Source organism: Tachysurus fulvidraco, chromosome 25 (assembly GCF_022655615.1).
Source record: "Tachysurus fulvidraco isolate hzauxx_2018 chromosome 25, HZAU_PFXX_2.0, whole genome shotgun sequence".
Lineage (NCBI taxonomy): Eukaryota > Metazoa > Chordata > Actinopteri > Siluriformes > Bagridae > Tachysurus > Tachysurus fulvidraco.
This window is the reverse complement of record NC_062542.1, coordinates 10,069,922-10,082,943: the sequence shown is the minus strand read 5'-3', so window position 1 is coordinate 10,082,943 and position 13,022 is coordinate 10,069,922. Positions and strand designations below refer to the sequence as shown.

The window sequence follows — 13,022 nt, the reverse complement described above, 5'->3', positions numbered from 1 at the left end:
TTTTGAAGCCATTATTCCCTTTATTACTCATTGTTCTCCTCCGTCAGACATTATGTATCATGTTAGCATAAAATTATCAGAAGATTTTAGATAGACTTACTTCAAATCTTTTGTTTTCTTGTAGAAAACCTAGTCATAATAGTAAATTGTTAATAACCTTAAAATCTTATTATCCTAATAAAGTTCACATATGGATCTGAAATATAAACACTAAACCAACCGTACCCTGATTTTATATTATCATATTAGAAAATTCAGCTATAAATGAATCTCTTTGGTCTCGGATGCTCTCACAGATTAAATTTTTGCTGTGGCACATTTGAATTTTGTTAAATAGTTTTCTCTCTCTTCTTTTTTAGAGCTGATCATTGCTGAAATCTTAGTGCAGGATGATGAGCTGCTTGTGTTTATGTGTCACAGCGATGTCACGCAATTTTAAAAATTTCATCCTCTCAACATCAAACGCAGAATAAAACCTGAAACACTGTGACAGAACTGAGGGGCAAGTTGGCGGGGAATTACGAAGCTTCAAACTAATGTTTAAAGTCTCAAAAATTTTGCATGAAATATTTATACTTCCCAAATACATAATTCAGATATTTAGGAAACATACATTAAAAGCCATTGCGCTGCAAAATAAATGGGTGATGTGAAGCTTTCATTCCATGTTCTTTCATCCAAATTCTTTAGAACGGAGATGACAGCTTTTATTTAATTACTCATTCATTTCTATGACATTGAACATGACAGACTACTCTATGTTGGGGGGTTAACAGCAGATTTCACATGCTTTCCTTTGGTTAACATCAACAAAGATGAGGAGGATAAGGATGAGTTTGTGGAGTTTTTTCTGTGTTGGCTCTTGGGGCTCTTCTAGTCTGTGCTCGGTCAAACTCAGCTTGACAGATGTCTCCATGTTGTCTGATCTCTTAGAGCTTAGATTGAAGAAAAAAACATTCTATACTGTTTTCCCCAATACTCACAGAAGCGATGTGGTCAGTCCTGATCAAAGCCAATGGATTGAAAACCTCAGAGATTGGTGAATCCACTGAAGACCTAAAAATAAATCTAAGAGTCTATTTAACACTTCACTAATGTTATTGTATGTTAATGCAATGTGTAACATAATGCAGTTAATGTTATTCAGGATATTTTTGTAGCAATCAAATTTTCTTCCTCTTACATGCAACAATTCACAACCATCTGCAGCATAAATCCTACTTAGGATGCAACGATGCACATGAACACGTCCAAAATGGTCACTGCATAATCTGGTGATGAGAATCGCTTTAAGACGTTTAAGCCACATGAATGTACACCATTAACTCACATTAAAACAGCAGCTAACATGAATGATTCATGGACTAGCTACTGGTTGTAATTTGCAGAATAAATTAGTCAGAAATGGTGCTTAACATTGGCGTATATACATCAGAGAATTATTTAGCATACTGCATTTTATCCTGTTCAGTGTTCACTGGAAGACTGTCTCTCATGTGCAGCTTGTATTTCTGCACTTATTATACAGATACAAGTATATAATATTTAGTTTACAAATATAACACAGTTTATATATCATTTCTATGTAGTTATAAAAAGCCCAATGAACTTTAAAAGGATTTATGAAACTGTTTTTCATTAGAACAGCAAATGGTAACAGATTCAAGCCAACAAAAAAAAAAGATACAGCATGATGTATTAATTCATAAATGAATAAATAAGTTAGGACTTCACTATGCCAAATCTCTGGATTTTGCGTCCTCTTCTGTCCAGTGTTCACATAGGACTGTCACTCATCCTTGTGTTAAGAGTAAAAAATTGTGTCTTGTTGCATTGAGGTCCTGAGAGCAGAGGCCTTTGCTCCTGCTCGAGGCGTCTCCTCAACTGCCAGTTAAGATTCCGTCAAAGACGTCCTTGCAGGAGCCTGGGACTCGTTTCTCTCTTCTCCTCTGCTAGACTTTTTTTGGCCTGTCTGACAGGTGTAAGCTGCTTAGTGAACACCCTCCTGCACTACTGTACACACTCAAACACACGCTAACATTAGAGTATGTGAACAGTCTATAAAAATATTTTTTTTTCTTTTTTTTTTTTCATTCCTGCTGTTTTAGAGCCATGATAAATGTTACTAAGATGGAAAAAAAAAATCCAAAATATGATCTCAATTTCAAGTAAATTAAAAAAAAAATCATTGTTCATTACTTAAAACAGGAACAAACTATGAACTTCAGCATTACTGCATCATAAGTACAATTAACAAAGTGATGAACATTATGCTTTTTTATATAACAAAACAAATAACACCATATTCACACCACCCCGAGTAAAACTAATCCCAAAATATGATCCGAAAGCATAACCAACAATAAAAATACATAAATAAAATATATAAAGTAAATAATATTTTAATAATATTATAATACATATAATTCAATAGTCTGTACTAATTGCAGTAGTAGTTGTAGTAGTAGTAGTAATAATAATAATAATAATAATAAATGATCATAAATGTTAATAAAGTGTAACAAAGTGTATTTGCAAGCATATGCAAAGTTGGGGGATGAAAATGTATTAATATTAAACATTCATTGGATACCAGAGTTATTTAGAATTGTGCATTACAGTCAATAATTTAAGCCATTAATGTGAATAAATCATGGTTTTACATGTAAATGGACATTTTGCTGCTCAGGGAAAGAGGGAATATTAAATGAGTTGTGTTATAGTATACTTCAGTGTGTTATGTTAAAATCATTATGTGTTTGAGTTATACAACAGAGTTTAAGCCCACTTAAATTGTTTTATTTTAGCAGTTAGTTGCTGTATAATTTTGGAGAATTTAATTTTTTTTCTAGTCTGTGGAAGTGTCTCCTCAGTCCATCACTGCAAAGTGAACACAGAGAGTTACGAAGTGAACTAGCACAGAAATAAGTCTGTGTTGCAAACACAGGCCCTAGTGGAAGTAGATTTCTCAGCATACAATTGCTGACACAACAAGAATGTTACAAAAGAGAAACTCTCTGTCTCACTGGTAGCTTGGCCCAGGAGACCCTTCCTGAGAAAATTGGTCAGGCAGCAAACCCCGTTCGCCCCGTCAGGGCAGCCGAAGTAAGCTTGTTCTCTCTCAATTCTCCCCCAGACACACCATCCTGAGAAGCCACTTTTTCCTACCACAGGAAGCCCAAGAGAGCACTATAGCTAGCAGTCTGACAGGCAAACTGAACCCTGGCCTTTTATATCCTGCCAGGTTTGAGAAGTTGGACATCACGCCAAAAAGCGCCCAGAAGATTAAGCCTGTGCTGGAGCGCTGGATGGCCGAGGCAGAAGCCCGCCATCGCTCGGGCATGCAGAACCTGACAGAGTTTATCGGCAGTGAGCCATCGAAAAAGCGCAAGCGCCGGACCTCTTTCACGCCACAGGCCCTGGAGATCCTTAACAGCCACTTCGAGAAGAACACACACCCCTCGGGCCAGGAAATGACTGAGATCGCTGAGAAACTGAACTACGACCGTGAGGTGGTGCGCGTCTGGTTCTGCAATAAAAGGCAGGCGCTTAAAAACACAATAAAGAGGCTGAAGCAGCCGGAGCTTGGGGCTGTCGCACCTATGGACCCTCTGGCTGATCCTTTGGAAGAACATCCTTAGATCAGATGGACTCAAGTGAGAAAAACTGGACCCACTTACCAATGATTCACTTGACTGGACACTAAAAACCTGGATGTGTCTGACACTGTACTATGATGGACCTCCAACAATTATAGAAATGTTAATAGAAGTGTTGTAATGACAATGAAGTGAAGAGACCAAAAAAAGTCTAAATGCTTACAGGTTCTGGGTCCTCATCCAGGACAAAGCAGAGAATTTTCACTAGGTCACATCTAAATCAAGGACAGCTATAAAACTACAACCAAAGTCTGATGTGTCTGATTCCTGAAGGGTTTTTGTTTTGTTTTTTGTAAATGTGTTCTAAATTTTTACATTTGTACTGACCAAAAGGAGAAAAAAGTTATATGTGTAGGGGCATTGGGGTGGTGGGAGGGTGTAACATTATCTTTGTCTCACTTGCTCACTTGGGTTTATATGTAAATATTATGCTAATTTTGTCTTCAAATTGAAATCACAAACTCTTTGGAAACTTTGTCTCAGAGATGACCACATCATATATCTGTGGTCCTTTCTTTAGTCTCCTCACTCCTGTTTGTAAAAGTATCATTTAAAAGATTTGTTTTTATCTCTGGAAGAATGGGTTATATGTCAAAGGTGGTCGATATGGCAGAACCCACATTGTTGCAGCTGTGACTTAAACTACAGTATGTCATTGTATTGCCAAAGCCTTCTAGCCAAAGAACATCATTCTTCAGCCCAAGGACATGGGCTGTAGCCCAAGGACTATAAATGGGCAAAAACTTTTTTTTCTTTCTTTTTCTGTGATGAAATTTTTCTGTGTTTTGTCCCAACAATGGCTTCAGGTCTGCATGATTTGCAGCACACAACCGATGTGTGGAAATTAAATGAGATCATTTCTAAGATTGATCATTTTCGTGCATGTTTTTGTTAACTTTATAATTCGCTAGGTTTGTTGTAACTTTGTGTGTCAGACAAAAGAAATGATCAAAATATACAAATCTACCAAAATGAACAACCAGCCCTCTTACAAAATTGATAAGAATTCTAAATATCGGGATCATTTGTTTGATTTTATACAAATGAAGCTGTACTCTAACCTAACCATGCATGTGTTTTTTATGAGTTGGTTTTTAGAAATTCTTATGACTTTGCAGTTGATTGAAATGGCACCATTGCAAACATTGGTTGAGCTTCAGAACAGGAAGTACTACAACCCAAGTACAATATTTACATTACCTAAAGTTTGTTTTTCTTCTATTTTGTTGTTACATGATGGAATATTATATCTTCAGCACAGTCGTTAAGTTTTTTTTCTGCTTGATAAACACAAAATAAATCAGATATATTTAATAAAATCACAATTTTAAATGGCAACCTAGATTGTAATTTGAATCATGTCATTTAAATCAAATATCTGCAAAAAGTAGAAATGAAAGTTGTTTTTGACACAAAGCTTCGGAAACACTAGAAATTGTGTAAAAAACAAAACAACAACAAAAAAAAACACAACTGAGTGATGGAACTTATATGAGTAGTTATGAATAATTCTGGTTAGTGTTAAGGGACTGGTTAGCAGCTGTTTTGTTGCTTTATGTTGAAATTCTTCAAAATTTGCTGAGAAATCAGATCAGGTTGAACAGACTAATGAAAGCCACAGCCCATCACAGATATAAAAAAAAAATAATAATGTTTCCTTTTATAACCCTGGATACTATAGTTTGTGCTATTATCTGTCAAACTGTGCTGGTTTCATTTTAGCTTACAAATTAGTTTCCATGGAAAATACAAAAAAAAAAAAAGATAGTGTCAAAACAATGTGTGTTCAATTGAGAATGATGATATTTGTTATAGTCAAGTGAAAAATATTCTAACAATGGATTCTACATTATAAATTTCAAAGGTTAAACTTTTTTTTTAAATCATGTTTTTGCTTTAATATTGTTTTAACTCCAGAAAGCAATGAAAAAAATATTGTTGCAGCTAGCAGGTTTTTGGAAGCTTTAAATAACTTTATTACAGAAAAATATTTCGTAGAGGAAAAATAAACGCAATTCCTCCAATCATATAAATGCAACTGATTCAAGTATATCCAGGTTTTTATTCAAGCAAAAGAAAAATACATTCTTCTTAATTTGCCTTTATGATCTAAAGTAAGTGCTGTGTTGCGTTCTGCTTCATGTTGATATTTTTAATGCAACACATTGAGCTGCCAGGTTACAGTTTCTATCTACAGTTTTTTAGATGTAAACTGTTCTAGTTTAAAACAAATGATCACATACTTTTTTCATTTTCATCTGAACATCCTGGGTCTTATGGTTGCAGACATGGTGTATCATACAGATGTTTAACAAAGAAGCTGTAACCAAAAAAAAAAGAAAAGAAAAGAAAAGAAAAAATACTTAAACCAAGAGACAAAGAAATGAGTTCTGCCTTTGCTCATCTTTTGAATGCTGGACCAAAGCTCAATTGTAATATGCACACTGTACAGAGAAATGGCTGAATGTTGCTGACAATCTTTAAATATTTGAAATGTTTGAGGAAAATGAATGGAAGAATCATATAAGTCTAGCATCAAGATTACCTCATGACTGTACATGTATGCAGTGAGCAGTGAGTAAAGAGAAAGGAACAGCAACTTGTGGATTTTTGTGTATATGTGTGTAAGTAGATTTCACTAGTCATGGTAGGTACTCAAAGAGATTGTGAGTCTACCAGTTATCTTTCATGCTGTGGTTACCAGGGTTACGTGTATAGAAAATTTTAGACTTTATTGTAACGGTTTTGTTTGTTTGTTTGTCTGTTTGCCCCCATGTGATTTACATTGATGAACTTTATTGACTGTGACTGGAATTGCCCAATGTAATAGGGCACAAGGAGAGCTTTGTGACCGAACTCAATTGTCTTGAACTGATTACACACACACACACAGAGAGAGAGAGAGAGAGAGAGAGACAGAGAGAGAGAGAGCGAGAGAGAGAGAGAGAGAGAGAAAGAAAGAAAGAAAGAAAGAAAGAAAGAAAGAAAGAAAGAAAGAAAGAAAGAAAGAAAGAAAGAAAGAAAGAAAGAGAATATTTTGAAAGCATTTGAAAAGTTTTGACACCGAACACCTCGAAACCAAAGCTGATAAACCTGCTTTAAATTTTATTAAATCTGTACATATATATGTATATATAAAGCAATATATGTTTGGTCAGTAAAGCTGCACTTTGTGTTTTCCTGAACAGCTTCAGATCATTTATTTGTACCATAATTAATAATAAACAACTGTTTGACATGAAACATCTGATTTGTCGATGCTCAGGCTCAGCACCATAACCAGGATCAAAATAATACTGAGGTCTATAATGAACTATCTATCCATCTGTCCAATGCTTATAAATCACAGGAGGTCCTGACTGCATCCCAGAGGCCCCCATGGGAAAAGGAAAGGGACACCCACCATCACACACTCACACACATTGCAGTCAATTTAAATTCAAAAATTAAATTAAAATTTATTTGTATAGCAATTTATAACAATGGACATTGTCTCAAAGCAGCTTTACAGAACATAAACATAACACAAAATGTTAAAATAAAGATTAATATAATATACAAATTCAAGATTAATTTTAGATATTTAAAAGTGTTTGAATTTATCCCAATGAACAAGCCTGAAGTGACTGAAGTGACTGTGGCAAGGTAAAACTCCCTTATATTGTAAAGGAAGAAACCTTGAGAGGAACCTGACTTAAAGGGGAACCTCATCCTCATTTGGGTGACACTGGAGGGTGCGATTATAAATATACAGTACAGTCTGACAAATGTTGTACTGATGAGGAGGTTGTTGTCCTCAAAGATAACATGTAGTTGGCATCTTCTCTTTGAAAGTCTGAATACTTCATGAAGCAGAGTCCAACTGGAGCTGGTAAATCTCTAGATGTCTCAGGATCCTCACATGGTTGGCCTCATACACCATACCTGGGCCAGTTTCCTCTGCTCTGAGGTTGTCTTGAAGCTTTTCCACACAGTGAACCCTTACATTCTGCCTCTACATTAAAATGATGCTAATGTTTCAATATTGAATATCACAACTGGAGATTTAAAAAAAAACATGTACATATGTAAAGTATAGATAAAGTCATAAATGTACATTCCCACTTGCTTAATCTACAAAATGATAATTATTTTAAAAAAATAATAACGTGACATTGTATAAAAAACTTTGTTTTTATTTAGTTCTGCCCTAAATGAGCTATTTCACATAATATATGTTTGCATGTAGCTCAAAAGACAAAATAATTTTTTTTAATTTATTTATACAAATGAACCAGTTGAAATGTTTACATCCCCTTGATTATATTATATTTATGTCCCCTTGAATAAGAACGACTATGAACAACAATGAGCAACGAATTTTTTGATGTTTTTTTATTTATTATTATTATTATTATTATTATTATTATTATTATTATTATTATTATTATTATTATTATTTGATTATATTATTTATGATCAATTTGGGATTTTTAAAATGCATCAGTATTTGTAAGTACACAATGGACATTGCTGGGCATTTTTTGGTGTCATCTGCTAAACGTCCCAGTGTCTCACTGTAATGACAAGAAAAACATTATCTGGCCTTTTTCCCAATCTTTACCTGTCTGTATTCAGCCAATTCAAGTAAAAACCACTGTAGCCAGATTCAAGGCCTTGATTGAAGAGAGATGAACTTCATGTGGTCTTGTGCTGTTGTAGTGAATTCTGAATGTAAAGAGTGATTAATTATGTCGTATTAGATGCCCTGTCATCTGTCTATTATCCTCTGAATTATCTCTTCAAGAAATCCTGGATGGATTTTGAACCAGTAGGTTCTTTGCCACATATATTGTCTTGTATAAATATTGACCCCCTGGAGGTTTTCTCAAAATTTGTAGAGTCGCAATTTTTTATTTAAATTGACTTAATTGAGGACACAAAGTTTAATTAAACAAAAACAACACTTCTGGATCCTGATATTTTTAACTCAAAGATCTTTAGGAACACAAACTACATAGGCATTTTAAAATGCTGATTGAGGTTATGGCTTTGTGCTTGAATACTAAGTAAAGATATGATATACTTCAATTCAAGTAAAGATGTCCTCTTCTGCTGAATGTTAATAAACCCTACTGATGTCTTTTAAAATTCTTATTGTTACTTAATTCTTATTGTTACTTAAAGGTAGGGTCTCCGATTTTTTGAGAAATGCTTGAGAAAACTGAGTCGGGCCGAAAAGAAAACAAAAATCAAAACAAACGTGTAGCTAATGAGCAGAAGGGGGCGGGTCTTGTCAATATGCGGCGGAGAGAGTGTTCAGTGATCATGTGTGACATTAGTAGAAAGCGTTTTTTACTGACATGGAGGATAAAAACAAAGAAAGAAGGTGAAGAAAGACTTACGATAAGGCAAGAAGTAGGACGTGTTAATATAGGATCAGCTTTCCAGCACTGGAGAGAACTGAAGGAGCGGGAAGTTGGCCACATATTCACAGATTGGAGTTTCACGAGTCAATAACTCCTGAGCTAAACGCTGTTACTACACAAATAACACCTCTTTTCTATCGTAGTAATGTAGGGAGGCAGCTACAACTGCTAGTAACAGCGTTTAGCTCAGGAGTTTGTTGACTTGGGAAACTCGAATCTATGAATATGCGGCCAACTTTACGTAATCAGAATCAGAATTAGCTTTATTACCAGGCATCTTTTCACATGCGAGGAATTTGTTTTAGTGCCAGAAGCTCCACAGTGTAACAGAATGGCAGTATAGATGAAATTGTATGTACACATTTACAGGTGTGAAATGTGCAGTTTAAATATACATATGAAATATACATATACAAATATAGCCAATTTGTATTTACAAATTTGCAAGTGTGAGAAATGTGCAATTTAGGAATACAATATATACGATTTGTATGTACACATGTGCAATTGTGAAATGTGCAGTTGAAGTAAACAGTAAACATTTAGACAATATGTATGTACAGATGTGCAAGTACGAAATGTGCAATTGATGCATACATAGTACAAATATTAGGTGTTGTGTGTTCCATGGTGTTAATTGTTCATCAAATGGATTGCTTGAGGGAAGAAACCGTTCCTATGTCTGGTCGTTCTGGAGCTCAGATGCCGACGTTGCTTTTTTCCTTCCCGATAAGTGAGTAACGTTGGTTTTGCTTTGTTTCACAGAACTAATATTTGCCATCCTTTGCTTGATAATGCTTATGTGTAATTTTTGCTTGTTTGTTTATCTGCAATCGTATTGTTCTTCCCATCAGCTATGATAAAGACATTTCTTTCCATTAGTGACCTGGGTTGCGTATGTATGTGTGGGTGGAGCTATCAATAAAGGGGTGGGACCCATTTGGGTTAGGGGCATGTTTGTTTTGGTGATTTTATATGTCAACATTGGCTTTCAAACAACGGAGACCCTACCTTAATTCTTACTCACTCTTTTATTTTTTGACACTGACACACTATATCAAACAATTAAAAAGTCTCAATTAAATGTTGACATGGCGGTTTAAAGGTTAGTGCGTTTGCCTCAGGGGTTGAGGGTTTGATTCCTGCCTTTTCCATGTGTGTATGAAGTTTTCATGTTCCTGTGATTCTGGGGTTTCCTCTGGATTCACTGGTTTCCAGTCCAAAAACATGATTGTGTCCTGTAGTGGGTCTGCACACCTTCCACGGGGTGTCAGAGAATGCAGGAATAAAAGTAGACCCAAATGCAGGGATAACAAAATAAAGAACAGAGATTTTATTAACAAAACACAAAATAAATACAGGAAACAGGAACCAAAACACAGAAGCTAACAAAAGATGATGACTCTGCAAAGCTAGCCACAACTCAGAGGAAATAAATACACATAATAATTAAACCAATTATAACTGGGTGAGTATTACAAGACATGTGACCGAAAACACACTGCCGGAAAGCCCCCTAATGTTCCGGCAGAGAATGTCCAAGCAGAAGTCCTGACACAGGATGTTCTATAAACCATTGTATGAAGGACTTTAGATTATTTACATTTACATTATTTACTGTCCAGTGTCACCCAAATGAGGATGGGATCTCTACTGGGTCTGGTTCCTCTCAAGGTTTCTTCCTCATATCATCTCATGGAGTTTTTCTGGCTTGCTCATTCCTGATGGATGTTAGACATAAATAGTAATTTAATTTTAAACTTTACAATATTTATTCTGTTTCTATGCATACTGTAGAGTCAATTGATAAAAGTGCTAAATAAAAAAATTTAATTGAATTGCCTACAGCATTGTGCCTTAATTCCCCAGGTTCCTTGCGACGCTGTATAGGATAAGCGCTACAGAAAATGGATGAATGGATTCAGTTGAATGGTTGTGTACATAAGGTTTGAGCAATTTTGTTAAGGAACAAAAGTGACACAGAAGCGAGTGTGATATTTCGTATTAAAAATAAAGCATGTAACACATATGTTGTAGGATGCAAACTACTCCATGTGTGCCATAGCCAGATAGCTAGACAGGAAGCCCAAATTTGCTTCAACAGCATTTACTGTTTATCTGTGCCCCTCAAATGCACCTCTGACTTTATTTTTTTCAGTCATTTCAATACTCTCTCCTCTTCCTTTTCTCTCTCCATTTCTTGCCGATAAAGGAAATGTGTTGATAAAGGTGACTTGAAAACAGTACTGAGATGCAGGACTTGTTTTTTATCAGTCTAATGACCTCTTCTCTGTTCCTAATGTCTTGATCCTCTGTCTATTCTTATTGAAACTGAAATTCACAAAAGCTTTTTCACATGCACAAACTAGACTTCATTACAAAGTTCACACCTAAAAGCAAACTGACAGGACGTTTTTGCTAGAGCAATTTATTACCTACTCCCTTAGGGTCAACTGAAAGGTATCTTGCGCCACGGTTGATCTGCATCAATATTTCAGTGCTTCGTCATAGCAGATAATAATGAGACGATCCTGAGACAAAGAAGAAAGCTCATTCTCAGCTGAAAGCCTCTATAAACTCAACTCCAAAGTTTCTCGTCCACAAAGCCTTTCAAAGCTGACTAGCTGCCAACTGGAAGAGCAGTAAATAAATAAATAATCATCATAAAAAAGCACACACAACATAAATTATTAACATTAGGCTGAGAAGCGATGTCGAAGATGTTCGCATCATCTTTTTTCTCCGTTCCCCCTGAGTTCTTTTTAAGTGTGGCAGTAGAAGTTGTTTCGCATCCCCTGTTTTTTCACACATTTCTGTTTTACTGCTGTAATTGTGCTATTTCTTCTGCTATTGTTTATCATCCGTCAATCTGCTTTGGCCTGGAAGTAAAGACAGAAGAAGGCAAATGGAACTTTTTCCATCTACTATGTTTCAGTGTTACTGTCAATACACTGCCAAACAATCTGTATTAGTTTGGTTGCATTTGTTCAAGGTAATAAAGTAATTTACTGCTGCATTGTGAGTGTGTGCGCATGTGTGTGTGTGTCGCTGTATCACATGTCCATGGCCGAGCTTATTCAAGACTCCGATAGAAGCTCAAGAGAGACGGTTAGACATTGATCCGCTTCAGTTCAGACTGTGTTGTATTCTTTCTTCTTTATGTGACTGATAGTGTTATGTCCTTTTTCTTCTAAGGGAAAACAAACACACACACACAAGATCCTGCTCATCTGTTATTACAAAGAAACCTTTAATATTTCTCGAATAAGCAACCTTCCAAACAAACTTTATTTTGAAAGTCTACACAGATTTGAGAAGTTTTTTTTTGCAATGCTCTTATTTAATTCAGAATTATTTCTTATGAGAAATGTATACAAATTTAAAAAAAATTAAAATACATAAAAATATTTAAGAAAATTCACAAATGCTAAATACCACCATTTCAATTAACATTAACCTTTCTTGAGATTAGATTCACAAACCCAATAATCAGGATATATACTGTATACTGTTCATCCAGCGCGAGCTAATGCCTTAATGCCTTAACTGTTAAACCAACATAATCCAACAGAAGATTCCACACACAAATGTTCCTTTTTCTTTCTAGCTTTTGAACTCATCATAATAAAACACGACTTTCAAATTTGAAAGTAAACGCAGAAGAGTCCTGGAGAAACATAAAGACATGTCAGCAGCTCAAATGGATTATGTTTCAATATATGTATGTGTGTATATATATATATATATATATATATATATATATATATATATATATATGTGTGTGTATATGTGTGTGTATATATATATATATATATATATATATATGTGTGTGTGTGTGTGTGTGTGTGTGTGTGTGTGTGTGTGTGTGTGTGTGTGTGTAAGTGTGTGTAAGTGTGTAAGTGTGTGCAAAATGCCGATGGTTTTAAATTGCTCTCTTTGTTTTTCCATCTGAACA

The 13,022-nt window shown here is 35.1% G+C and overlaps 1 protein-coding gene across 8 annotated transcripts in view; it reads left to right on the top strand.

Moving 5' to 3' along the window:
• Positions 1–4,997, top strand: part of pou6f2 (POU class 6 homeobox 2) — an 82,101-nt gene extending 77,104 nt beyond the window's left edge. For 7 of the 8 annotated variants that reach the window (XM_047808945.1, XM_027170006.2, XM_047808947.1 and 4 more), the window contains one exon: positions 3,137–4,997. In XM_047808945.1, coding sequence (XP_047664901.1) covers positions 3,137–3,641 — 505 coding nt within the window. In that variant the 3' untranslated portion in view covers positions 3,642–4,997. The remainder of the gene's footprint in view (positions 1–3,136) is intronic. The other variant, XM_027170012.2, reaches the window with a different exon arrangement.
• The last annotated feature ends 8,025 nt before the right edge of the window (positions 4,998–13,022 follow it).